We start from the raw sequence: 23,311 nt of genomic DNA, 5'->3' as shown, positions 1-23,311 counted from the left end.
GGACGGACCTTCCTGCCCCGTGCCCGCAGCAAGCCTGGCACAGCTGCGGCCCTGGAGCGGCGCCCGTGCCCTCCGCGGGTGATGGAGCGAGGGCAGCGCCCCGGGGCTCCGGTGGGCTCGGTGCCTGCAGGAGCGGCTGCTCCCGCACCTCTCTCGCTGCTTTCCCGCTGCCTGCTCCTCCTGCGCACAGACAGCGATGCTTGCAGCCACCTTGGGCACCTTGGCGTGTGCAGCAAGCTCCCTCCTGGTCCAGGGCAGGTCCCTGGCACCTCCAGGAGTCATCCCTTCCTTGTCTGTCCTCAGCAGGGCTGTTGCCCGCACCCCGAGCTCGGCGGGACTGTTTGCTCCTGTCTCTTCCCTCTGAGAGGCGTTCATCCCTAGGGAAACAGCTCAAGGAAACGACACGGTTCTCCCTCTGCCCTCTCCGAGGTGTTTTATGCCTGTTCCAAGTGTGTTGTGGCTGTGGTGGTACTTGGGGCACAAGGCTGCTCTGCACCCTCCCGGTTCCGCAGGGGCTGAAGGGGCTGGACAGTGGCAGCGCCGGGGCTTTGAGGGGAATGTGGTGCCTGAGACCGGCTGGGGAAATGCTGAGTAACTGCGAGGGCACCGGGAGGGCAGCTGGAGCGCCGAGGCTTGGCAGGGTCCCCTGGGATGGAGCAGAGCCTCGCTGAAGCAAGAGAGCTGCCTCGGCCGGATTGGGTGTCCTTTACTTACAAAGGCAAAGGGAGCACTTGGACAGACCTCTGTACAGATAAGTTCTGTGATATGCGGGCTCATTTTGGGGTGGCCAGATGGCAGCTCTTGGGCAGCTCTGTCCCACGATCCTGTTGAGAGCAGCGGCTCTGGGGCCCTGGCGGCCTGGGGGCATCCCAGGAGCTTCCGCGGTGCAGCAGAGCCGTGACCCTCCCTGGCAGGGCACCCAGGGCCAGCTGCGCTCTGCTCTGGATTGTTTTCTTGCTGTGCTTTGGCATTTGCAAGGGAAAGAAAATCACGATCTGGAGAGTCAATGAAGAAAACGGGCTGTGCCAGCTGGAGGGGGCTGAGGCGGCTCTTGGGGCTGGGGGAACAGGACAGGGCCTTTCCTTTAGACACCGTGCCGGTATCTGCGCGGTGAGAGTGGCAGGGGAGCCCCATCCTCCAGGAGCTGTGCGCTGGGGGCTGCTCCCAGGGGCTCTGTGCTTTTCTCCCCGGGGAAGGCGGCGCCTGGAAATCCCTGCGCGCTGCCGGAGACCCTTCCCTGGGCGTGCCCTGGACAAGGAGGGACCTGCCACAGCCCCGTACCTGCACCTGCCTCTTCTCACGGTCCCGGCCGGCCCACCCTTCCTGTGGGGCTGCGTGTGAGGTGCCTGGGCACACCCAGCCGCCTCCTGCTGTGGCGGCACTCGCTATTTCCAGCCTCTGCTGGGCTGGAAATTGCTGTTTTTTAAAGTCTCCAGCAGCTGCATCGGCTGCCAGCGAGGTCCCGGAGCAGCGTGCTCGACCAGGGGACAGCTGTGGTGTCCCCAGTGCGGCTGTAGGGATGCACAAGGTGTGAAAGCCGCTGTGGGTGCTGCCCCAGCGCTGTGGGGCGTGGGCAGTTTCATTTTGCCGCCTTTGGAGCAGGGCAGGGCAGGGCAGACAAACGGCTCTCACAGTCACACTGCGACTGCGGTTTCCCAAATATGGGAGTTTATTTCCTGTGGCTTTTTTTTTTTTTTTTGGTTGTTGTTGTTGTTGTTTCTTTTTCTCCCCTTCTCACTCTAAGAGGCCAAATAACAACAACTGTTTTTTCTTGCCGTGGCTCTGGATGGAGCCCCTGGTGCAGCCCTCACTCAGGGACAGGTCCCATGGGAGCTGCCCCAGCCAGCCACTGTCCCTCAGCTGCTTTGCCTCTGCCACGGAGCTTGGAAACAGCTCTGCTCCCCAGCATGCTCTGATCTTCAACGTGATTTAATGATCAACAAGGTCTGGGCAGGCTTGTAAGGTATTAAGTCACAATAGCAGGTGCCCTAGATCTATTTTTAGGAGCAGCAGCATGCTGGCTCTCCAGAGCAGCGCATGGAAGCTGATGCTTGGGGAAATGCCTGGCACAGAGCTCCCGTGGCCACGGGGTTTTGGGAGGGTGGGGCTGCTGCAGGTGAGGGACCCTGGGCAAGGTGACGGCACCTGTGCCTGAGTGCCTGCCAGGCTCAGCCTGTGCCACAGAGTGCCAGGGACCCGGCCCCCTGTGCCAGCCCTGCAGCCCCCTCCTGACAGCAGAGCCCAGCCTGGACAGGACAAGGTAGAGCTGCAGGTGGGGGGAAGCTGTATTTCTGCAGCCATGCTGTGTTCTCTGCGATCACAGTGCAAAACAAGAGGGTGTTGGGGGTGTTATTTTGCTGTTTGGTCTTTTTTTGAGATGTGGAATTGATTCCATGTGGCAGATAACAGAGCATTTTCAGTGACTGCCAAAAGACATTATTTTGCATTTTGAGACATTACTATGATTTGCATTAATTAATATTAATATGACTGTAAGCACAATGATTCTGAGGAGATGAGCACTCATTACCAGAGCCAGGGAAATGCGTGAAGCAACTGGGGCTGCTGGTCCCACACGAGCCAGCTAGGACGGGGAGCAATGGGGCTGCTCTGTGTTTTGTCTGCCTGGGCTGGGTTGCAATGTGTGGGGTTTGGGGGGATCTTCCCAGCCCGTCAGGCCTGCCACAGGTCCATTATCTCCAAATACCCGGTTTGTGGCAGCTGTGCTTTGGAGAGAGCTGGGACACAGGCGATGCCCTCCTCTGCTTCCCAGCTGCATTCCAGACTGAGGGGCAGCACTTCTGCACCAGGAAGGAACTAGGGGGATCTTTTCTTGCTTGCTGCCAGGCTTCATTTTGGGTTAAATCTTGGTTGATTTTGTTTTCCGATGAAATCTCTCTGTGGCGTTTGTCACGTCAGCCGGGGCGCTGGCACCTCCAAAGGATGTGCTGAGGTCGTGTTTGGCAGCAGCCCCCAGTACCCAGTGCCACCCCAGCTACATCTGGAGCCCCGTGCCTGCAGTAACAGCCTCCTCTGCTCTCTCCTCAGGATCGACAAGACAATGCTGGCCAGCCTGAAGATCAAGTGAGTACCTGGCTCTTCCCTCGCCGTGATTTCCTGCGGGGTTGGCGCTGGGCTGGCTCGGCGTGTGGGGGAAGCTCTCCTGGGAGCTGGGCTCCAGCTGGTGCAGTGGAGTCCAGCCATGTCCGCCCACTCCAGGACACGCGTTGGTGCCCGTCCCACAGTCTGTTCTCCTGGAGGCCTGCAGTGAATCAGGCACTGGGAGATTGCAGCAAGCATGGTGACACGAGTGCTGTGAGATCAGTGGGCTGAGGGGTGCACGGGGCAACCCACAGGGCACCAGCTCTGCCTCGGGGGTGGGAATCAGCAGGTCAGGCTGGCACTGAGCTTCTGGGTGGAAATCCAGTGAAGTGTGGAGGTTTTGTATTTTGTTTTTCCATCTGAAGAGGTGATGTCAGTGCAACAGTGAGTGCTGGTGACCCAGCTCCTCTCCTGTGCTGCTGAGGGGCTCTGGGCACTGCTCTGGAGGGGGTGGAGATGCTGCTGGGGTCCAGGAAAGGCTGTGGACTGGCAGTGTTCCTTGGTGGCTCCATCATGGATTTGCCACTTGCTGGACGCTGGTGGGTGGTGTGGGTTGTGCAGCTCTGGTGGTTGCTGGGCCACGTCCTGTGCTGTGATGGAGTGAGCTGTGTGAAGTCACCATCCATGCTGGGGAATGCCCTCGGCTGATGGGGAAGAGAAGGTGGAGAAGGTCTGGGAGTGGTGGCACCGATGCTCTCTGCTCCCCCAGCACTCCTGGCTGTCTGGGACCTGCCTCCTGTTCCCACCAGCCTTGTTCCCCTGGCTGCACATCCTGGGTACTGATCCCTTCCCTCCCAGTGTAGTGCATCCTCTCCTCTCCTGGATTCTGCATTCCTGGAACCCCGGCTTGGGGTTCCCCCTTGTGAGCACACGTGCAGCTCCAGTGCTGCCAGCTGCACCCTGTGCTGATGCAGAAATGTTCTGGCCAAGCCTTCCCTGGGCTCCAGGCAATGCACAGGGTGATGGCTCATGCGGTTTCCCTCTATAATCATTGTGCAAATTATTCATTAATGGAAAAGTATCCGGAAAGCCTGGGGGAGCTGCTGCCTGAGCGAGCCCAATGCCCGTTGTAAATGGCACAGCAGAATCGCTGGCACTACGCTCACTGCTCAGGTTGTGCTCAACTAATGAGAAGTTTAAATCAATGCTTGCCAGTTTGGGGAGTGCAGGGAATTCTCTGCAGACTTTCCTTTTTCCGTGAAGCTGAGAAGGACTGAGCTGCTCGTTGCACTCTGCTGTACACCGTGCCCTGATTTTTTTCGAGGGCTGCTGCAGCAGAGCCCCCCTGTACCCGCCTCTCTCCGCCGTGCCAGGCAGCCCGGAATGCTGTGCCAGTGCTGCGGGCACGCTGCCATGCTCCTGCTGCCTGGGCAGGCCGAGGACTGGCGCCACGCTTCTGCCTCTCTCTCTGCTTTCCTGCCCTGGCCAGAGGAGGGAGTTTCCTTGGAGTTTTTGATGACATCCACTGCTGTTTGCAGCGAATGCTTCCCACAGCCCCGCGGTGCTTCTGCTCTGTGGGTAGGCTGCTTCATTAAGTGGTTCTGTAATTGGGGCTTCGCCAGAGCCACGTTTCACATTTGTAAAAGCTTTTAAAATTATAAAAACATCATAAACCCAAACTTTTGGGGTTTTAGCGCCCTCTTGTTATTGCCGCAGCCTCTGTCGGAGTGTCCTGGTTTAACCCGTGGCACAGAGGCACCAGGCACTGGAAGTTTTCTTTCCCTGTATAAGTTACTACCGAAAATCGGAGCCGCTTTCCGCATTCCCTGGAGCAGCTCAGGGAGCCTCGTGCTGTGCAGACACCAGCAGTGCTCGGCAGAGGCAGCGAGCCCGGCCCCGGGGCACCTGGCCGGGGCGGGAGGGTGAGGGATGCAGGGCGAGCCCGCACGCAGTCAGGGTAAACTCACCCCCGCAGGTGGCACTGGGGCATCACAGCAGCTCTCCCTCTGCCCGCCTCTCCGTTTTCTTCCTCAGCTCGGGTTTCGTTGGTTCCTATGGTAACCGCGGATGTGTCTGAGGGACCGGAGAGCGGGAGCAGGCGCTGCGGAGGGGCAGCGTCGGGAGAGGCGATGGGGGGAGCGCAGGCAGGGCCAGCTGAGCCCGCTGGCGACAGGCAAAGGTGCCAGGGCTGCAGGAGGGCTCGGGCATTCCCGCGCAGCTCTGGAGCCCGGCTCTGGCTCTGGCTCTGCCCCCGGGAGCTGCGCCACGCCCGTGCCTGCCGGGCACAGGAACCCGGGAGCCCCAGCCAGGAGCTGCCGTGCCCTGGGCCACGCTGGGGTTGAGTGTCCCGGCCCCGGGCCAGCCCTGGCTCTGGAGCCCCTGTCCTGCAGGAGGAGGCTGAGCTCTGGGCGAGGGCTGAGACCTGCTCCTGCCCGAAGGAGTCTCTGGGCGATGGAGGGTCTGGGAGAGGCCTGGGGATACTCTGCTGAGTGTTTTTGGGGTGCACGTCCCCAGGGGTGGCGGCAGGCACTGGTGCTGCTGTGCTCGGGTGCTGCGGCTCTTGAGAGCTGCTGGGACTGGGGCTGTGGGATGGAGACTGAGACACTTGGGCAGTAAATGGGATTTGGCATTTGCAGACCCTGGGTTTGGTTTGGACCAATTCCATTGTGATCCCTACTTTTCTGTTACATTTTGTTATTCCTTACCCACTTCAGGGGAAAGCACTTGGAGCTGCTGAATCCCCTGGGCTGGCAGAAGGGGAGTCGTGTCCAGAAGCAGCTCCCCAGCCTTGGCTTGGTGTTGGTGTTTTCTTGTGTCACATGAAGTCTCTGTAGGGAGCTGGAAGTGTCTCCAGGCTCCTGGGGTCCCCTTGGCTCTCCTGGGAGCACAGCTCCATGCAGTCCTGGTCAAACGTGGGGTGTTTGAGGTCAGGTTGTGCTGCCAGGAAGGGAAGACCTGAGCCAGATGGCAGCTAAGCTGCTTCCCTGGTGGGAAGGTCACCCTGGAGGAAAACATCAGCCTGCAAAGGATCTTTGCATGTCAAAGAGCAGTTCTGGCCAGGTGAGCCAGCCAGGTGGGTTTGCTTGCCTCTCACAGCAGCCCAGCAAGTGCAGGAGTCCCCAAGAAAGCAGGCAGAGACCCTCGAGCCCCCTTGGCCGTGTAAAATCCTTGGACTGGGGATGCTGGAGGTGGAAAAGTGGGATGGGGACTCGTGGGGCCCTTCCTCCTCCCCTGTGGAACAGTGGCAGGGTGGTGTCCCGTGGGGGTCACCAGCCCTTCCCCTGCTGACAGCTCCTCAGCCTTTGTGCTCTGGTCATTTGCTCATTGGTATTGATAGGATGTACTGAGAAACCACAGAGCATTAAACAAAAAGATCAGTTAAAAAGCCCCCCCTTCAGGCAGAGTCCCCTCTTCTTTTAGCCTTATAAAGCAAAAATAGCACCAAAATAATCATGTCTCTGGGGAATGGAGGAGCCATGCACAGCAATTACTGGGAGCCAGTGTGTGTGCAGTCAGAACTCACATGAAAGAGCATGTGATGCTCCTCTGCTGATGGCAGCAGGAGGATGAAGGTGGGAAGAGATGAAAGATTTACTCGACCTTCGTAAAAAGAGCTGTGTCCAGGCTTGAGGCTCTTTAATATTTGATGGGCTGGAGCTGAGTTAATGGGAAGATGTGGGAATGATTTAGCATCTTGGAGCTGGTGACTATTGCACTGATCTTGAAGGTTTGATCTTAGGTCTTGTGAGGACAAGGTCTGGCGAGCAGATTGCATCTAAGTAAATTCCTTTGACTTATTAGCACTTCATAAATGGATAATTGCATGTAAATGTATGTTTTGCAATTATATTTAGCCGGAGAAGCGCATGCAAAGGAAATGGTGTCAGAACTGCTGCAAGCAGCCAGCTGCAGCACACAGGGAGGTTTCCCATCTCCGTGTCTGTGGAACTGCTCCTCTCCATTGCTGATGGGCGTGGAGCCAGCCCAGTGCCAACCTCAGCAATGCCCCCCAGCAGCCTGCCCTGCATGGCTATCCCAGTTCAGAGCCTGGCAGTGCCCCCCTCCTGCCAGTGCCTGGGGAAGGACTGGGCGTGCAGGGCCAGGGTGCAAGGAAGGCTCTGGACTTGCAGAAAACTTTAAACTCAGTTGAAGCCAGTGCTGAGCTGGAGGGCAGAATGAGGCTGGGCTGTGCACCCAGCAGAGTGCAGGAGAGCCGTGGCTGGGCATGGCATGCCAGGCAAAATGAGTCCTTGTGTTGGCAGCAGGTCTGTGGCCGGGTTCCTGCTGGGATGAAGCGCCTTGCAGTGCCAGGGAGCTGCAGGTGTGTGCCCAGGGATGGTGACAGGCCTCTGCTGCTGCCACGGCTGGGGGCTGCCACCAGCCCTGCTCACCATCATCTGCTTGAGTTGCCTGCCAGGATGTGGCAGGGCCATGGTCTGTCCTTCCCCGGCAGCCCGAGGACTGGTGGGAGATTTACAAAATCCAGCCAGTCCCAACGTCTCCCTGCTATCTCTGGCAGGCAGGCGGGAGCGCTTCCCTCTTCGTGGAAGGGCAGTTATCGCCCTGGCTGCCTGCCCACACCCAACCCTGCACCCACACAGCATCCTCCCAGCACATTTCACAGCCTGCCTGGGACAGAGGAAGCTTTCACAGGAGGAGGAAGGTGCTGTCAGCTCTGAGGACTCGCAGTGGTTCAGCCATTTAATCTGGTAAGCCTTAGCTATATAAAATTTCAGGCGGGGGGAATGGGTACTGGCACAGCTCCACTGATGCTCTCCCTTGGTACTTGACTCTATGCTTTCCTCCCAGTGGCCTGGTGTAGATATTGGGTTTATGTGAGGGTTTGTTCCTGCAGAAAGCCCAGGCAGGGAGCAGAGAGGTGGGCTGGGATCAGGCGGTGACGTTGGAGGTGGCGCAGCGGCGCAAGTGCCGCCCCGTCCATATGCTGAAATGTTGTTGTTGCTGTCAGACAGCCTTCCCATATTTAAAGCTAGATTATCCACAATTACATCTGCCCAGAGGACTGAGCAGCCCCACATGGTCTATTTTTAGCTCTGTCTCAGAACTAATAAAGTGTGCTGGTTTTTCCTCCTGCCATATTTATAGCCTGTCAGGCTGGGAGCTGTTTGCAGCCAGAGGGCGGTTGCTGGGAGAGCAGCCACCTTCAGAGAGCAAATATTGTCCTGATGGGTGGAGGGAGCCATGATGGCTGTGGTGGCTGAGCCCCATCTGCTCTGGGTTCACTCCCTGTCTGCAGAGTCACTGAGGTCACCCAGGCAGGGTCTGCAGGGGCTCTTGCCCCACTTGGGTGGCTGCTGGCCTCCCCTCAGCCTGGCCATGCTCCCCCTGGCCTCCCCTCAGCCTGGCCATGCTCCCCCTGGCCTCCCCTCGGCCTGGCCATGCTCCCCCTGGCCTCCCCTCGGCCTGGCCATGCTCCCCCTGGCCTCCCCTCGGCCTGGCCATGCTCCCCCTGGCCTCCCCTCGGCCTGGCCATGCTCCCCCTGGCCTCCCCTCGGCCTGGCCATGCTCCCCCTGGCCTCCCCTCAGCCCTGGCCATGCTGCCCCTGGCCTCCCCTCAGCCTGGCCATGCTCCCCCTGGCCTCCCCTCAGCCTGGCCATGCTCCCCCTGGCCTCCCCTCGGCCCTGGACAAGGTGGTTGAGATTTGGGGACCGTGAGCAGCCCCGCGTCTGCCGGGCCAAGGAGCCCAGAGCAGGGTAGGCAGTGCCGGCGTGGCAGTGCAGGCGTTCTGCCAAAGCCTGTGGTTTGTTCCTGATGATAATTTTGTTAATTACTGTACGCTCCTGCCGGCTGTCGCTTTTCCTGCCAGTTGGCAGGGCCTGGCTCCGGCCGGGCCTGGCAGGGACGGGCGGCCATGGCACCCAGCGGCGCTCCCGTGCCACACTCCTGCTCTGGAATGGCCCTGTCCACCTCGCCTCTTGCAGTTCCAGTGGGGCTTGTGGTGCTCTCCGTGACCCGTGCCATACCCAAGGAACTCACATCTTCCAAAGACCGTCGTGGAAGCATGGCTCATCTCTGGCTCCCACCCAGAAGAGAAATGTAGAGGCTTGGCAGGTACTTGAATAGGTCAGAGCTATATTCTGGGTCTCTGTGAAGTCTCAAAGGTCATTCCTTTCAGGCACTGTCCTGTCTCGTTCCTCTCAAATGTTACTGGTGTCACACCAGGGACCATGACAGTTCCTTTCTGCTACAACAATAGAGTGTTAATCCTTTCCAGTTTGGAACGCAGAGCCCACTTTCTAAAGCCCTGACAAGCTGATCTGGGTCTCCTGTTCCTAATCATTGATAAGGTTGCACAGTGTGAGGTGATTTGAAGAGGAAGATGATGGGTCTGCAGCTAAAAACTGCTTCATTTTCCATCTTTTCTTATTTGGTGCAAGAGGCAATGAAAAATCTGTAGAGCAACAGAAACCCCTGGATGTGATTGACTTCAGAACGTTCCCTGTAGTATGGATGTGTCAGAGATAATACCTGTGTTTTAGCTCCGCAAATTATATGTCTTTTAATGCTTTCACATCAAACAAGGTGTGTGAGGGAGGCGGGTAATTGAGATGGTGTCATCTCTGCAATAGTGGCTGGGGCCCAGGTGCTGCTGCTGCCGCCCCCTGTGGCACTGGGACCCCCATGCCCCCCTCCCTGCCCACCTCCTCCTCCCACATCCCTTGCAGCTCCCTCGGGAAGGGCACTGCTCCATTGAGGCTAAAGTCTGGGCTAATCCTGAGCTTCCCAGCAGGATTCCAGTGGTGACTGGTTGGCATAAAGGCTCCAGGGATGGTCTTTGCTCTGCACAGGAAGGGCTGGGGCTGAGCAGGGTGCTGGAGGTGCTGGAAGCGTTGGGTGAGTGGCACATGTTAGTGGCTGTGCCTCCAAATCTGGCTTTATTAGTGATGTTAATGATCAATGCTGACATTTAGCTCACTGATTTACTAGTAAAATTCAGAGGATCTGCAAATGCTGTAAAGACTAATTTCCTCTGCTGATTTGATCTAATTTAATTGGATGCTGAAATCTTGGAGCTCATCTTTTCAGGAGGCCTGTGTTCACAGGGAGAAATACCCCAAATTATCAGGAATACAATTTCCATGTAATTGTGCTGCTGTCATGGCCATGACTACCTTGTTCTGTGTCAGCTGTGCTGTGGCTGATGCTGCCCCCAGTTGCCACCACACAGCCAGGCTGCTGGGCAGGAAGAGCCCAAAGGTGACTCACTTGGGCTCTCTCAATTACAAAATAGGGTTTGGTTCATAGTCAATGGCACACAATGGATGGGAGAGGTGTATAAGAGACTCCTTGTACCCACAGCTTTCTTTGTTCCTTGGTAAATGAGTCTTGGAAAACCACCCACTCGTGCATTGATGTGTTGATGGCATGGTCAGTATTCCAGGCTGCTGTCACTGATTGCTCTTGGGTCACTGCTCTTCGGTGGCTTTCTTAAAGTTCTTGGCTACGGCTCAGGTCTTACCCCTCTGGAGCTGGTCTGGCTGAGCGTGTCTGTCACGCACAGTGCTCGGTGTCCCCTGCACACCTGCAGCCAGGAGCCTTCACTGGGCTGCCCTGGAGGCTCTGTGCCCTTGAGCAGGGGCGGCCTGGGGGGCACAGGCAGGGGCTGCTCCCAGCACCTTCCTTAGCTGTGCTCCTCAGCATCCCCTCTGCCCAGGGGAGGTGGCAAGACCCACCTGGCCTCAGCTGCTTTCTGCAGTGAGAGTTCTTTTGTGTTTGTTCTTTTGGTGTGGCTTTGACCACTCTTTCTGCCTTTGACCACTCTTTGACAACTCTTTCTTTTTGCTCAGGAGGGCTGGAAATTGTGCTGGGGAAATGGATGCTCCTGGGCCCTGCTTGGCCACAGCCCAGGCAGAAGGCTGATGCTGGAGTGCACTTGTCACAGGGATGGGCTCTGGACAGGGCCAGCCCACCCCTGTGTGCTCCTCCTTGAGCTCAGCAGGTACATTTCTCCTTTCTTGCCCTTCAGCTCTGCTCCTCTGTACAGGAGCCACAGTGCTGGGGCACAGGGACCGTCGGGGCTGGGGCACTGCTGTGCTGGGGGGCCTTGCCAGCGTGTGGGGTGGGAGCTGGGGCTGCCCCATGCCTTGGCACATGGTCCAGTCTCTCAGAACTGACGTGGTGTCGGGGTGGCTGTGGCGTGTCACACCCGTCTCACACCATTTTGGGGAGATGGGCTCACTGTGCTCTGTCTCTCACTGCCTGCATGCAAGAGCTGGCTCTGTGCTTTCCTGGGATTGCCTTCATGTCTTTCTAACTGAAGCCATAAAATAAATTTCTAATCAGATTACTTGGGGCTGGATGTAATGTAATCTAAAGCTCTATTTCTTGTGATACTTCTGTAAAAGTGGATGCCCTCTTATCCTCCTCCTGCAGCACCAATTGAAACACTATAATCGCTTTCTCCCTCGTTTGCAAGCTCCCAAATCCATTTCTGCCATGCCAGGGAAATTGGGATGTGACTGCTCCTTTGCAGGGAAGCAGTTTCTATTTTTGGGGTTTGGGCTGTGTTGCATTGTCTCCTTTTGTTCCTCTCTGGCTCCCAGTCCTTGGTGCTGGTGCAGCTGCCCCATCTCAGCTCTCCCACCTGGGCAGGGCAGGTGTCTGTGCTCTGGGGCTCTGGGCGAGTCCCTGGGCAGTGGGGAAGGGTCCCAGGGTGGTGGGGAAGGGCCTGGGCAGATCTCTGGGCTCTCCTCAGCCCCTGAGCTCAGGCAGGCTGGGCTGGCCGTGCCTCCAGCCCGGCTGTGGCAAATGCCTGGCATAGCTTGTGTATTTCTGGCACTGTCCCTCGTGAGGGAATCAGAAATATCTCCTGCCCAGGGAGGCACGGAGGGTGACAGGGACATGTCCTGCACTGTCTGATGAGGCAGCACCACAGCTCTGGCCAGAGAAGCCCTGAGTCACCAGAGCTGGGCTCAGCTGTGGCTGCAGCTCAGGTGAGAGCAGGGGGCTGAGGCAGACTGATGGGCTGCTCACCTATGGGGGCTTCATCTCACAGCAGCATCTATACAAAAGCCAAAGTTAGTACATAAATTAATGGCTTCACAATAATATTGACAGTGTCATTTATTCATGGCAGATCCAGTACTCCTAGGGATAAAGGCTCAGTCTTGTCCCAGTCTGCCCTTTTCAGGTCCTTCTCTCCCAGCAGAGTGTCCAGACGGCTGCCAGGTGATGAGTTAATCACCGTGTGTAATTGTCCTGACCTGTCCTGCGCTCCCTCCAGCCCCTCAGGCTTCCTAGCTCACTGCCAAACTGCTTTGTCTGGAGCAAAAATGGCAGGGCACTTTTCAAGGGATATATATTTCTTCAAAAAACAGGGGCAATTGCTTAGCCTGGAGGTAATTTAGTCACTGATAGGGTGGTACTGGTGTTTTAAAGGAAGGATGGAGGCTTGGAATGTCTTGAGCTGCAGCATTCTCCCTTAGGAGATGTCCTTTGGGACATCTGGAGAGCTTCTGGGGGTGCTGGCCCTGACAGGGCATTCCTATTGCAAACAGCCAGGAAGGCGATGGATGCTTGGTGGCATCGCTGCAGGAACAGGAGGTGGGATGGAGCTGGAGGGGGTGAGGCATGGGGAGGACAGGCAGGGCAGGAGCTCTCAGCTGCACCAGCCCTGCCACCTTGAATGCCTGCCCTGTCATCTGCCCTCTCCATCCTGGAGCAGCTCCCGGGTGCCAGAGCCACACAGGGCAGGTTCTGCAGGGCCTGGCTCAGCCAGAGGGGATGTCCTGTGGGGCAGCAGGTCCTGGCTCCTTTCCCTGTGTGAGCCTCCAGCCCCCCCAGGAGCCCATAGCCCCCAGCCCACCTCAGCCCTCACCATCTACTGCCTTGCCCTCAGGCTATAAATTACAGATCAGCTGCAGTGAGTCCAGATGCTGCTATCCCCTGTGGGCTGGGCCCTGTTTGGGTGGAGAGGGAACCTGAGTTTCTGCTCAGTGTTTGTCTATTTCCAAATAGCACAGAATTGAACATCTTTAAAAATCAATACAAAGCCACTTCAGCATAAACCAAGAGGAGATTAATACTTAGCTTGTCTGGAAAAGAGGAGGAGAGATGTGGAAAATGTCTCCAGAGAGGGAGACTCAATGAAATTCGAATCTGCCTGTTTAATGTGAGAGCTAAAAGATTTAAAATTAACCCCCTCCCCCTCCATTAATTGGAAATGAATTTGTGAATTTGTGTAATTTGGCACAGAAATAGGATCTAATTTTTTTTTCTGTGCCTGAGGAATTTGTCAGACTGATAGCTTCAGCTTGGAGGAAAGCTGACAGGTATTTTCTGCAGGAAGAGATCTGTTGATCCATCAAAGACGTTATTGAAAGGCTTGGCAGTGCAGGTTAGCACCCAGGTTTAGCAAGATTCATTCCTCTTACCAACTTATGTATTCTCACCACCACTCAGAGTCTGGCATCATCTGATGTTGTTCTGAGGAGACAGAAATGCATTTTGGAATTTTTGGAGAATGAGTTGGACTTTTTCCTGGGGGGAAGTGGGTACCTTAAAACTTGTCTGCTGGAATCGCTGCTGCCTCAGTCTCCCCAGGGACCTCGAGATCTGGTGAAACACAGAAATACTGATCTTGGGTTTCAATTTGGGTCTTGGCTCTCTGGAGTGCTCCATGTGCACGGTGTAGGTCGGGATGGGTGCTGTGGTGACACTGAAATGCTGCCTGGCTCATCTGGGGTGAATTCATGTGGTGTGTTAAAAATAACATCACACCTGCTTTTGTCTGGCTTACAGTAGGATACAGAAAGAGATAACAGCAGTGATAGGGGTTTTGTTATTGTGGCATTTAAGGAATCCATCGGATTAGAGATTCTGCTGAAACATTTAGACAGAGAAGGCCAGAGCTGAGGTTGTGTTGATCTCCTTAAGGCTGGAAGGCAAGAGGGGACAGGCAGGGGCGGTGGGTGAAGCAGGAGTGTCACAGGCAGGCTGGGGCAGCAGGAGCGGCTGCTCCCTGCCAGATGTGCTCTGTGGCCTCTGCAAGCTGTTTCTCCTGAGCAAACACATTTATTACAGGCTTTGCCAGGGGAGCCCCATGCTTTGTTAATGATTGACTGCCCCAGCTGGGGGTTTCCAGGCAGCTCCTGCTCTGTGCTGGGCTCTTGCTCTGTGCGTGGGGAGCAAGGGGCCTTTCTGGCCGTCCTTCCGTGGGAGTTGCTCAGGTCCTGCTGGAATGGATGGTGGATGTACTTGCCTGCAGCCTGTGTGTGCCCCCCAACAGATTCCTGTTTGTGGCAGGGTCCCCCCAAAACCCTGACCTGGCTGTGGCACTTGGAGCTGCCCCAGGGCCCCTGCACCTGTGTGCCACTGCCAGGGAGGCCCTGCCCTCCCTGCTCTGAGGCCAGGCTGGGTGCACCAACCCAGAGCAGTGGGCTGGACCAGCTGCAGGAGCAATGTTTGACTGCTCCCAGTGGCTGCAGGGGTACCGAGAGCCGGCAGGTTTGGGCAGGTGCCTGTGTCCTGTCCTGTGCTGGGTGGATGTTCTCATGAATGGTCCCACACCTGCTGGCAGCAGGGATGGTGCTCCATCCCTTGGACTGGGAAGTAGCTCAAAGTGCTGTAGCTTGTCCTGTGTCTAATTCCTGTGAAAATTGAACCGGTAGAGGAGAGAGGTGAGATAAGGGGGGCAGAGGGACCTGGGTGTTTTATCACCACGGCAACAAGGACTTCCAGGGAAAGGTGCTGAAGTGAGAAGTAGATAATTTACAGTTTACTTAATAAAAAAAAGAATTCATTTCCTGGAGGGAGCTGTGTGTCAGCTCCCGGTGTGAGGGACAGGCTCGAGGCCCCGTGCTGTCCCGGTGCCGCAGCCCGGGCTCGGGGGGAGGGATGGCAGGGCCGGGCCGGGACCAGCCGGGAGCTCCCGCGGGTTTGCTGCGGTGAGAACCCGTCTGTGGGGCAGGAGCGAGTCCTCCCTCCCTGGGGGAGCTCCTGCGCTGGCGCTTCGCCCCTTGAGGAGCCCGGGCTGCGGCAGCCGGGAAAGCCGGCAAAGCCTCGGTACCGGGGTGCCCGGGGCTGTGCCGCCGGCCGTCCGCTCCCCCGGCCCGTGACGTGCTCAGAGCCCCGCCCGCCCGCAGCCCGGCCCGGGGGTGTCCGGGGGTCTGCGGGGAGGGGGCAGAGCTGCCGCCATTCCGCAGCCGCTCCCGCGGGGCTCCGCTCCCGGCCCCGCGCTCGTTACCGGCCCCGCGCTCGTTACCGGCGGCGCGGGGGGCGCGCGGGGCGGCGCGGGGCGGGGGCGGTCGCGGCCGTGGACGCGCCGCCGCCCCCGCCGGTGCCGGCGCTCGGTGGCGGCGGCGGCGGCAGCGGCGATGTCCCGGGCGGGCGGCAGGACGCGGTCCCGGCGCGCGGGGGTGCGGGCGGCCGTGGTGCTGATCGGGCTCCTGCACCGCTCCCGGCAGAGCAGCGAGAGAAGGTGACGCCGCGGGGAGCGCTCGGTACCGTGGGCCGGGCAGAGCCGGGGGCTGCGGGGGACGCGGGGCCGGCGGCGGAGGGAATTACCGGGCGGGGGTGCCCGCGGCGGCACCGGGAGCTGGAAACAGGCACCGGGATAATCGTGACCCGCTCGCGGGGCGCGCCGTGTGCCGGAGCGGTGCCGGCGAGCGGGGGCCGGCACCGGTGACCGCGACCCGCTCGCGGTGTGCGGGGTGCCGGGAGCCGCGCACCGGCCCCGCTCGGTCGGTGCGTGTGTGTGCAGGGGCCGCACCGGGCCAGGTGAGCCCCCGCTCACCGGGAGGAGCAGCGCGGTGCTCGGGGGGCTCCCGTGCGGTTCTGCCGTGACTCGGCCCCGCAGCTTTGTCTGCGGCGGGAACAGCTGACAAACGGTTTCATCTTTCATTGCCGAGCCATGGGCTGTACTTGGTGCTCAACTTTGTGCCGTAGGAATGGCCGGTTCGCAGCGCTCCGCGAGCTGGCATCTGCTCCGCGGGGCCGCTCCCCCCGCTCCGCGCCGGGGCCGTGCTGGCCTCGGAGACTGACCCCGCGCTGATCCATGCGGGCTGCCCCGGGCAGGGAGTTTGCTCCTCCAGGACTCTGCTGCTCTGGCAACTTTGGTGTTAAAAATAGTCAGAAATATGCACCCGAACCTCACAGTGTCTGTACCTCTGGTTCAGGGTGGAAGCAACATGGGCACTGCTGCAGGCTGAGGGTTTTTTTTTGTTTCTTTCCTTTTATTGGTTCAATTTGCGATTTTGTACCAAACTAAAATGAGTGAAGAAATGATTATTTGGAATCGTTATTGTAAAATATTCCCTCACTCCCTGATCTATAAGCATGAAAAATCAGAATGAGGTGACTGAGGATGAAGCTTTTTCTCTGCCATCAGTTGTGGATTGCAGGGCTTGTACCTCATTTTTCAGTGCTGCCGGCATTGGGACTTTGCCTTGGACAGCTGGTGCCATGGAGAGCAGGATGTTAGTGATGCACTAGAGACTGAGCATTGGTGTTCCTGGGGAGTTCCTGTGTCACTTGCTGGTATTTACAGCAAGGTATTTTTGTCTCCCTTGCTGGGCTATTAGGTAGATCATCAAAGCAGAACAGTTGGAAAAAGCCAACCTGCAGGTCCTGAATGAGCAGCAGCAATGTCTGCTCACCTGAGCTGAGCCGTGGCTGGGTCCCCTGGAATGAAGGTCTGGGGACTGTGCTGGGGCTCCTGCTGGGCTTGACTGTTCCTGCCCTGCTGTTGCTCCTTGGGTTTTGTCCTGTTTAGCCCAGGCCTGTTCTGGCCATAGCTCTGCCCTTGGACCTTGGGCTCTAGTACCACCCAGCAAGTGTTGGAGGGCCTGGCTGGCTGGGGGGACCTGAAGCCTCTCCTCCTGCTGTGACAGGTGTGGGGACTGTGCAAGTGCAGAGTGACACTGGGGGGACCCAAATGATCCTCTGGATGTTGTACCTGCTGAAACTCATTGGCCAATCCTGCCTTTGCCTCAAGGGCAGGGAGTGCTTTACTGGTGACACCAAGGAGGGCTTTGCCTGAGAGTTGTCTTTCCCCCAGGTACCAGGTTTTTATGAATGAGCTCAACATGGCACTGGAGTGCTTAGAAAAAGCCTGGCTCTGAACTTGCACTGGAATCTGCCCCGTGATGTCTGAGCCTGGTTTTCCTTTTTATTTTTTCCCCGGCATCATGTTGTGCACAAAACGTCTCAGTGCGCCTCTTGCTGCAGGGTTTACTGAGTGCAGCAAGAGTCACACAGATTTCTCAGGGGGAGAACAAGACCCTGAGGAGGTTTTTTCTGTCTGCCATGGACTGAGGAGCCTCCATGGGAGTGATTGCAAGAACTCAAGCAGTGCTTTACGGTGGTTGTTTCATCTTATGCAAGCTGCCAGGGCCATCAAAGTGACATAATCTGCAGGAAAAGGAAGGGACTGCTAGCGGCATCGTCAAAAGGGACTCTGTTCCTCCACCTGCTCCTATTTGCTTTTTCCCTCCTACATTCAGGCTTTGTTCTGCATTTGCAATTGAATTTTGCTTTCCATGAGCCATATGCAAGCCTGGCAGGATCAGTGGCAGCTGCAGAGTCTGTGGTGGCCCATGTCCCTCCTCGTTAGCAACCCAGCAAAGTGCAGCACAGCACACCAGGCTCCCCCGGCAGAGCTGGGGGATGCTCACCTGCCCCTCCACCTGCACTCTTCTCACCTGTGCCTCCCCTGCACACCTGAGCTGGAGGGGAGGAGCAGGGAGCTCTGAGGAGGGTGGCTGCTGCTGTGGGCTCCTCCTTTCCTCTGAAAGCCTGGGATTTGGAACTGTATTTATATTTAAATGAATTTTCCCAACTGTCCCACATGCGAGTGAGGTGATGCTGTGGTGGCTGTCCTCTCACAGGGAGAGCTGATGGGTTGGTGCCCTGTGTGGGGCACTCCTCCTCTCGCAGCCTCCCCTTGCCCTTTGGCATCAGTGCCGTGGCGTTTGGAGACGCAGGTTTCTGGGAGCTGTTCTCTGCAATTTGCAAATTATTGAATCAGCTCAGAAACGGCTGCCCGAGGTTCCTGGCTTGGGTTTGGCAGGAATAGGATCAGACGAGCCTTCTGGTCTGAAAATGTCTGCAAGTGCCTTGGCTGATTTACCCAGATCTGCAGGAAATTGCCACTTTCTCTGTTCCTGCAAGGCAGAGTAGGCAGCACATTTTGTAAAAGATAGAAACTTCTTTTCACCATTACTTGCATTTCGAGCCTCCCTGGCCTGTCCTGGCCTGGCCCAGTGGGAAGCCCTTGGCCAGCTGGGAAGATTCCAGTGTCTGTAGAGGTGCAGGCAAAGCAGGAGTCAGTTCTTGCTGGCCCCCCTGCCCAGCAGGACGGGCAATGTGTGTGCAGCAGGGAGCCCATGGCCAGTGTGGGCAGCTGGGATCCTGCCTGCTCAAGCACACGGTGCTCTCAACTGTTCAACAAAGTTTATTTGCTGTTTGGAGGGGCAGTTAAAGCCAACCCCAGTGGCAGTTAAATGTCACCTTTCCTTGAGCAGGGCTGAGGACAGAGTGCTGGGGACACTGCGTGTGTGCAGGTGCAGGCTGGCAGTTTGCAAATATGTAATTTATTGCAAGAAATGTAGATGAGAAAATGCTGCACTTTTTTTTGCTGACTCTCAGGCTTCCATGTGAGAAGGCAACGCTGCTGAATAGGGCTAAGCTGAGCCAGGACATAACAAGGTAAATCAGGTTCTAGGGAAGATGTTCCATAGCAGGGGCTCTGCCCAAGGGTCCTGCAGCTCTGCAGCACTGAGTGCTTGGGCTGCCCCCCATGCCTGGGGGGGATTCTGGAGCCCCACAACTGTCTGACATCAGTGGGAGCCTGCAGCAGTGCATGTCCTCTGCTGATGTCCTCCGTGGGATGAGTGATGATGCAGCGAGATCCTGCCTGCCTGGCATCCTGGGATTGGGTGGAGAGCTGCTCAAAGTCAGGGCAAGGTTCTTCATTCAGGCACTCACTGCAGATTTCCAGGTGTAAACTCACAGCAAGGTGCCCTTGTCTGTGATGCAAAAAACCCACAGTTTTTGGTTGGTTTTTTTTTTTTTTTTTTTGCAATTTGTGAGCAGCTGGCAAGGGCCCCTGGCCATGCTGCTCTGCCTGGTGTGTCAGCAGGTGCTCGTGTTCGTGTCCCAGGAGCCAGGGGTCAGCCCCAGCTGTGTGGGGGATGAATGAGAGGAGCCCTCCCAGACGGGGGACGAGCAGCCTGTGCCCCACTCCCACTGCCCGCTGTGACAGGGCTGAGCCTGCTAGGGGGAGGATGCAAAGTGATAGGGAAGCACAGTCCCCTCTGGAAACTTAGGAGATCAGGCATGGAATATGAAATCAACTAAAAAGGAAGCAGCTGGCAAGGTGATGCCCATCAAGGATAAAAAATTATGAGTCCAAAAATAGAGGCTGTTAATTTACAGGAGAGTCATTGCTGACCTTCTCAAGGATGAGGCATCTGACAGGCAGGACTTGTTGCTGCAGGAGTTTGGTACCTCCTTAGGCCAGGTTTGATCTGTGGAATTAAGCATTGGCATACGGGTAACCTGGGGTGCTCCCATCCCATTTGCACATCCTGACAGAGTAGAGCCAACCACGTGTGGAGCATTTCACCATGTCAGGTAATATGCTGGCATCTCCCCTCCCCACCTGTGATTTATCTAAATGTACTGTGTTGATTTAGAGCCTGTCTGGGAAACAAATCAGATGGACAAAATGAGGAGGTGGGATGCCCTGGGGGTTTTACATTAGGCTTTGGCTTGAGAGAGCATGAGAGAAGTGTGCACCCTGAGTCAGGGTCTGGATGGGAACACGCCAAGGGTCCAGGCAGCCTTGGCTCTGTGCTGAGCAGGACTTTTAAATCAGAATTTCAGTATGTCAATGGGGTTTACTAAATACAGGATATTAATTTGAAGGTGCTTTAGGACGGTGATCAGGGATGCTTTAAAGAGCAAGACCTCACCTGCCCTTGCTGTGCTGGGAGCTCACCAGTGTCCATGATTTGCCCCCAAAATAGGGGAAAAATCCCCATTTTCTCCCTCTTTGGAAGGAGCCAGGAGAGCAGCCCTTGGCAGGTGGGCTTTGCCTCCCGAGAGCTGGCAACAGGTCCCCCAGCACAGTCCTGGGAGGGCTGGGACGGCTGGGGTGATCTCAGACTCCGTTCGGAAACCCTGCAGTCGGCCCTGCCATAACCGCATTAAGGTATTTCCTTAATTAGATTTACTAAGAATGCAGGATTCTAATTCTCTCTTTTTCCTTCTCTCTTAATTTGCCTAATGAGAAAAACAAAGAAATAATTACAGAGGCGATGCCCACGTTTCCTTCTGGAGCGGCTGTGTCCGGCTCCGGAGGATGCTCTGGCCCATCCTGTGCGCTGGTGCCTGGCCAGGGCGGGCTCGGGGGCATCGGGGGCAGGCAGAGCCCCCTGGCAGCTGCCAGCTGCCCCCTTTGGGAGCGGACACAGCTCTGTGACCTTTGGCTGTCAGTGCTGGGGCCGCGCATCTCCTGTGGTGCCAGGGAGAGGCGCGCGGAGCTGCCCGGCGTCCCCAGCGCCCATCCTCGCTGGGGTGGGCGCCTGCCACCCCTGCTGTGCTTCAGGCTGTGCAGAGAGGCGCCCTCAGTGCCAGCTGGGGCACGGAGAGGGGCTGCTGTGAGCCCCGGTGCACAGACAAAGGCGTGCTAAGCTTCCCCTGATTCATTTACCATCCCCGAGGGCAATCAGTTTGGGAAATCGGCCCTTGACCCCAGCGCTGATGGCGGGCTGAATCATCAGCGTCTGTGGCTGGACTTCACCATAACAGATTCTCAGCGCAGAGGCCAGTTCCTAGCAGTCGTTGGGGATGGGCTTGTTTTGCTCTCCCGGAACTGCAGGAGCAGTTCCAGCAGTTTGGCCCCAAAGAAGCAGCCAGCATGTGACAGAGGAACATGTTGTTAAGTTGGGTGATTTTATAATACTTAGAATATGATGCTATGGCAACCCACTACAAATCCCAGATCAAATCAAATTATTTGTGCGCATCCCTGTAACTTTAATCTTTTCAAAGTCGTATCTGTTTTATGCCTTTGAGGCCACTGTGCAGTTGAGTGCAATCAGGCAGAGCTCAGGGTTCAAAGCAAGGAGAGCAGAGGATGAGTGGTTTGCTCCAGATCAGGCTGTGCTTTAGTGTCCTAGAAAGTCAAAGAGCAAACAAGGAAAATCTGTCATCCTTGGCATTTTTCAGCAGTAGAGACATGGTGAGGTTGTGGAGAGCAGAGAGGGAAGGAGCTTGATAAACAATATGGGTGGGCAGGATGGGAATTCTCCTATTGCCCCTCATTGCTCCAGTTAATTTCTTGCACTGAAAAACTGGAAGATGCCAGGAGCTCAAATGAGGTGTAATAATGTAAATTTAACCTGCTGTGATATGAAAAAGAGAGAAAGAAGATTTACTTTGGTTTAATGTAATGTGAAACACCAGCCCTCGGTCTGGATTCACATTTGGGCACAATGCAGTGGGTATTGCCCCCAGTGCCTCTGGGTAAGCCCATGTTGCTGGCACAGCCCAGGTGGGGCCATGACTCCCCTGGGTGTGATCCCTTTAGGATGACGCTGCTGGTCCCACTTTGCCTCCCCGGCATCCCCAGTGCATCCCCCAGCAGCTCCGCGGCTGCTGAGGAGGGGCTGCAGGCGCCCATGACCAGCAGGTGGTTGTCACCTGCTGTCCCGAATCCCGGGGCCTGGGAGGGCAGCCCGGGTGCTGGGGCTGTGGGGAGGGCAGGGGTTTCACGGGGTGCCCTGTGGCAGGAGCTGCGTGCTGGAGAGGCCCGGCGGGATCGGTGCCGGCGCTGCGCGGAGCCATCCCGGGGCGCGCTGCCATGGGAACCAAACCTCGTTACGGAGAGATAAACAGTTGGACATTTTGGCCCGGTTTCTGCAGGACTAACCTGGCAGGGACGAGAGGAAACTAAATTAAATCTCAGATTTTCTGACTCCCGGAGGAGCATCTGGCAGTGCCGCTGTGTGATGGTGTGGCTGCCTGCCCGGGAACTGCCGGGCGACAGGGATGGGAATTTTGCTCAGGGGAGGGCTGAGGCTGTACTTTTCCAAAGCTTAGGGGACTTTCGGGGGGCTGTCTTGACAGCTCCGTGGCACAAGGGCTGCTTTTTGCTTTCCTGGGGTCTTGCATCTTCATGATGGCTCTTGGTACTTCCAAATCCGGCGCCAGGTGCCGTTTTGGCAAAGGTGCCCTCAGCTGGGTCCCTCCAAAGCCGTGCTGGGGTGTCCCTGGGTGTCACTGAGCCTCCTTTGCTGCCCGAGGGCTGCTCAGCCGCAGGTCCTGCCCAGGTGGGGAGGGTGCCAGAGGGAGCGAAGCCGTGGGGACAGCTGGTTCCTGTCATAGGAACAGCCCTGCTGTCCCTGCACCACCGCACCGCACATGGGGACTCGCAGCCCACCCTGGGCGCGGGCTCTTCTGATTATTTTATCACCTTCTCACACTGTCTGCTGGGTTTTTTCTCAGATTCCAGATGTTACTGTACAGGCAGCTGCACACCGCGGCTTTGCCAAGGGAGATAACCCTTATCTCCTGCCTGGTGCGCTGGCCCGGGCGGCGGAGCTGACATGCCTGTGTTTGGTTTTCCAGGAAGCAGGAGCTGCTGAACAGCACGGATGTGGCCGTCCCGGAGCGGCCGCTGTCCCCCCCGCTGACGGCGCCCCCGACCATGAAGGTGAGAGTGCGGGCCGGGCTTTGGAGGCCAGGCTGGGGGGGAGCGGCGCTGCCAGCGCAGCGGCTGCACGGAGCAGGGCTGTTCCCACAGGAGCAGCAGTAGGTGGTTTCTGGAATCCGGCCGGCAGCCCCTTCCGGCTCCGTCCCTCTCCACCCGCGGTGCCGGCCGTGCATGCGGCCCATCCCGCACCGACGCTCCCGTTCCGCCACCGCGAGCGGCGCTGCCAGGCGGGGTCCCGGAGCTGCTTCCCTGCCAGCGACCCTCCCCAGCCCCGTGCCGGGTGGCTCTGTGTGATTCCCAGTGTGATTCCCTGCCAGCGACCCTCCCCAGCCCCGTGCCGGGTGGCTCTGTGTGATTCCCAGTGTGATTCCCTGCCAGCGACCCTCCCCAGCCCCGTGCCGGGTGGCTCTGTGTGATTCCCAATGTGATTCCCTGCCAGCGACCCTCCCCAGCCCCGTGCCGGGTGGCTCTGTGTGATTCCCAGTGTGATTCCCTCCCGGTGACCTTCCCAGCCCCGTGCCGGGTGGCTCTGTGTGATTCCCAGTGTGATTCCCTCCCGGTGACCCTCCCAGCCCCGTGCCGGGTGGCTC

General features: G+C 57.5%; 1 protein-coding gene and 1 long non-coding RNA gene across 21 annotated transcripts in view; one reads left to right on the top strand and one right to left on the bottom strand.

The window, feature by feature from the left end:
* Positions 1–23,311, top strand: part of RAP1GAP2 (RAP1 GTPase activating protein 2) — a 55,510-nt gene that overhangs the window by 13,273 nt on the left and 18,926 nt on the right. For 13 of the 20 annotated variants that reach the window (XM_077188635.1, XM_077188636.1, XM_077188634.1 and 10 more), the window contains 2 exons: positions 3,049–3,084; positions 22,637–22,721. In XM_077188635.1, the coding sequence (XP_077044750.1) occupies positions 3,049–3,084; positions 22,637–22,721 (121 nt within the window). Of the gene's footprint in view, positions 1–3,048; positions 3,085–7,634; positions 7,752–8,985; positions 9,116–10,851; positions 11,004–15,324; positions 15,505–22,636; positions 22,722–23,311 lie in introns of those variants that run through there. The other 7 variants (XM_077188644.1, XM_077188641.1, XM_077188642.1 and 4 more) reach the window with 6 other exon arrangements.
* On the bottom strand, positions 2,350–5,156 carry LOC143695538 (uncharacterized). The gene is made up of 2 exons (XR_013184847.1): positions 5,010–5,156; positions 2,350–3,746 (listed from the first exon to the last, which is right to left on the bottom strand). It is a non-coding gene; the product is annotated as an uncharacterized LOC143695538 (long non-coding RNA).

Source organism: Agelaius phoeniceus, chromosome 20 (assembly GCF_051311805.1).
Source record: "Agelaius phoeniceus isolate bAgePho1 chromosome 20, bAgePho1.hap1, whole genome shotgun sequence".
NCBI lineage: Eukaryota > Metazoa > Chordata > Aves > Passeriformes > Icteridae > Agelaius > Agelaius phoeniceus.
This window is presented reverse-complemented; position numbering and strand designations above follow the sequence as displayed.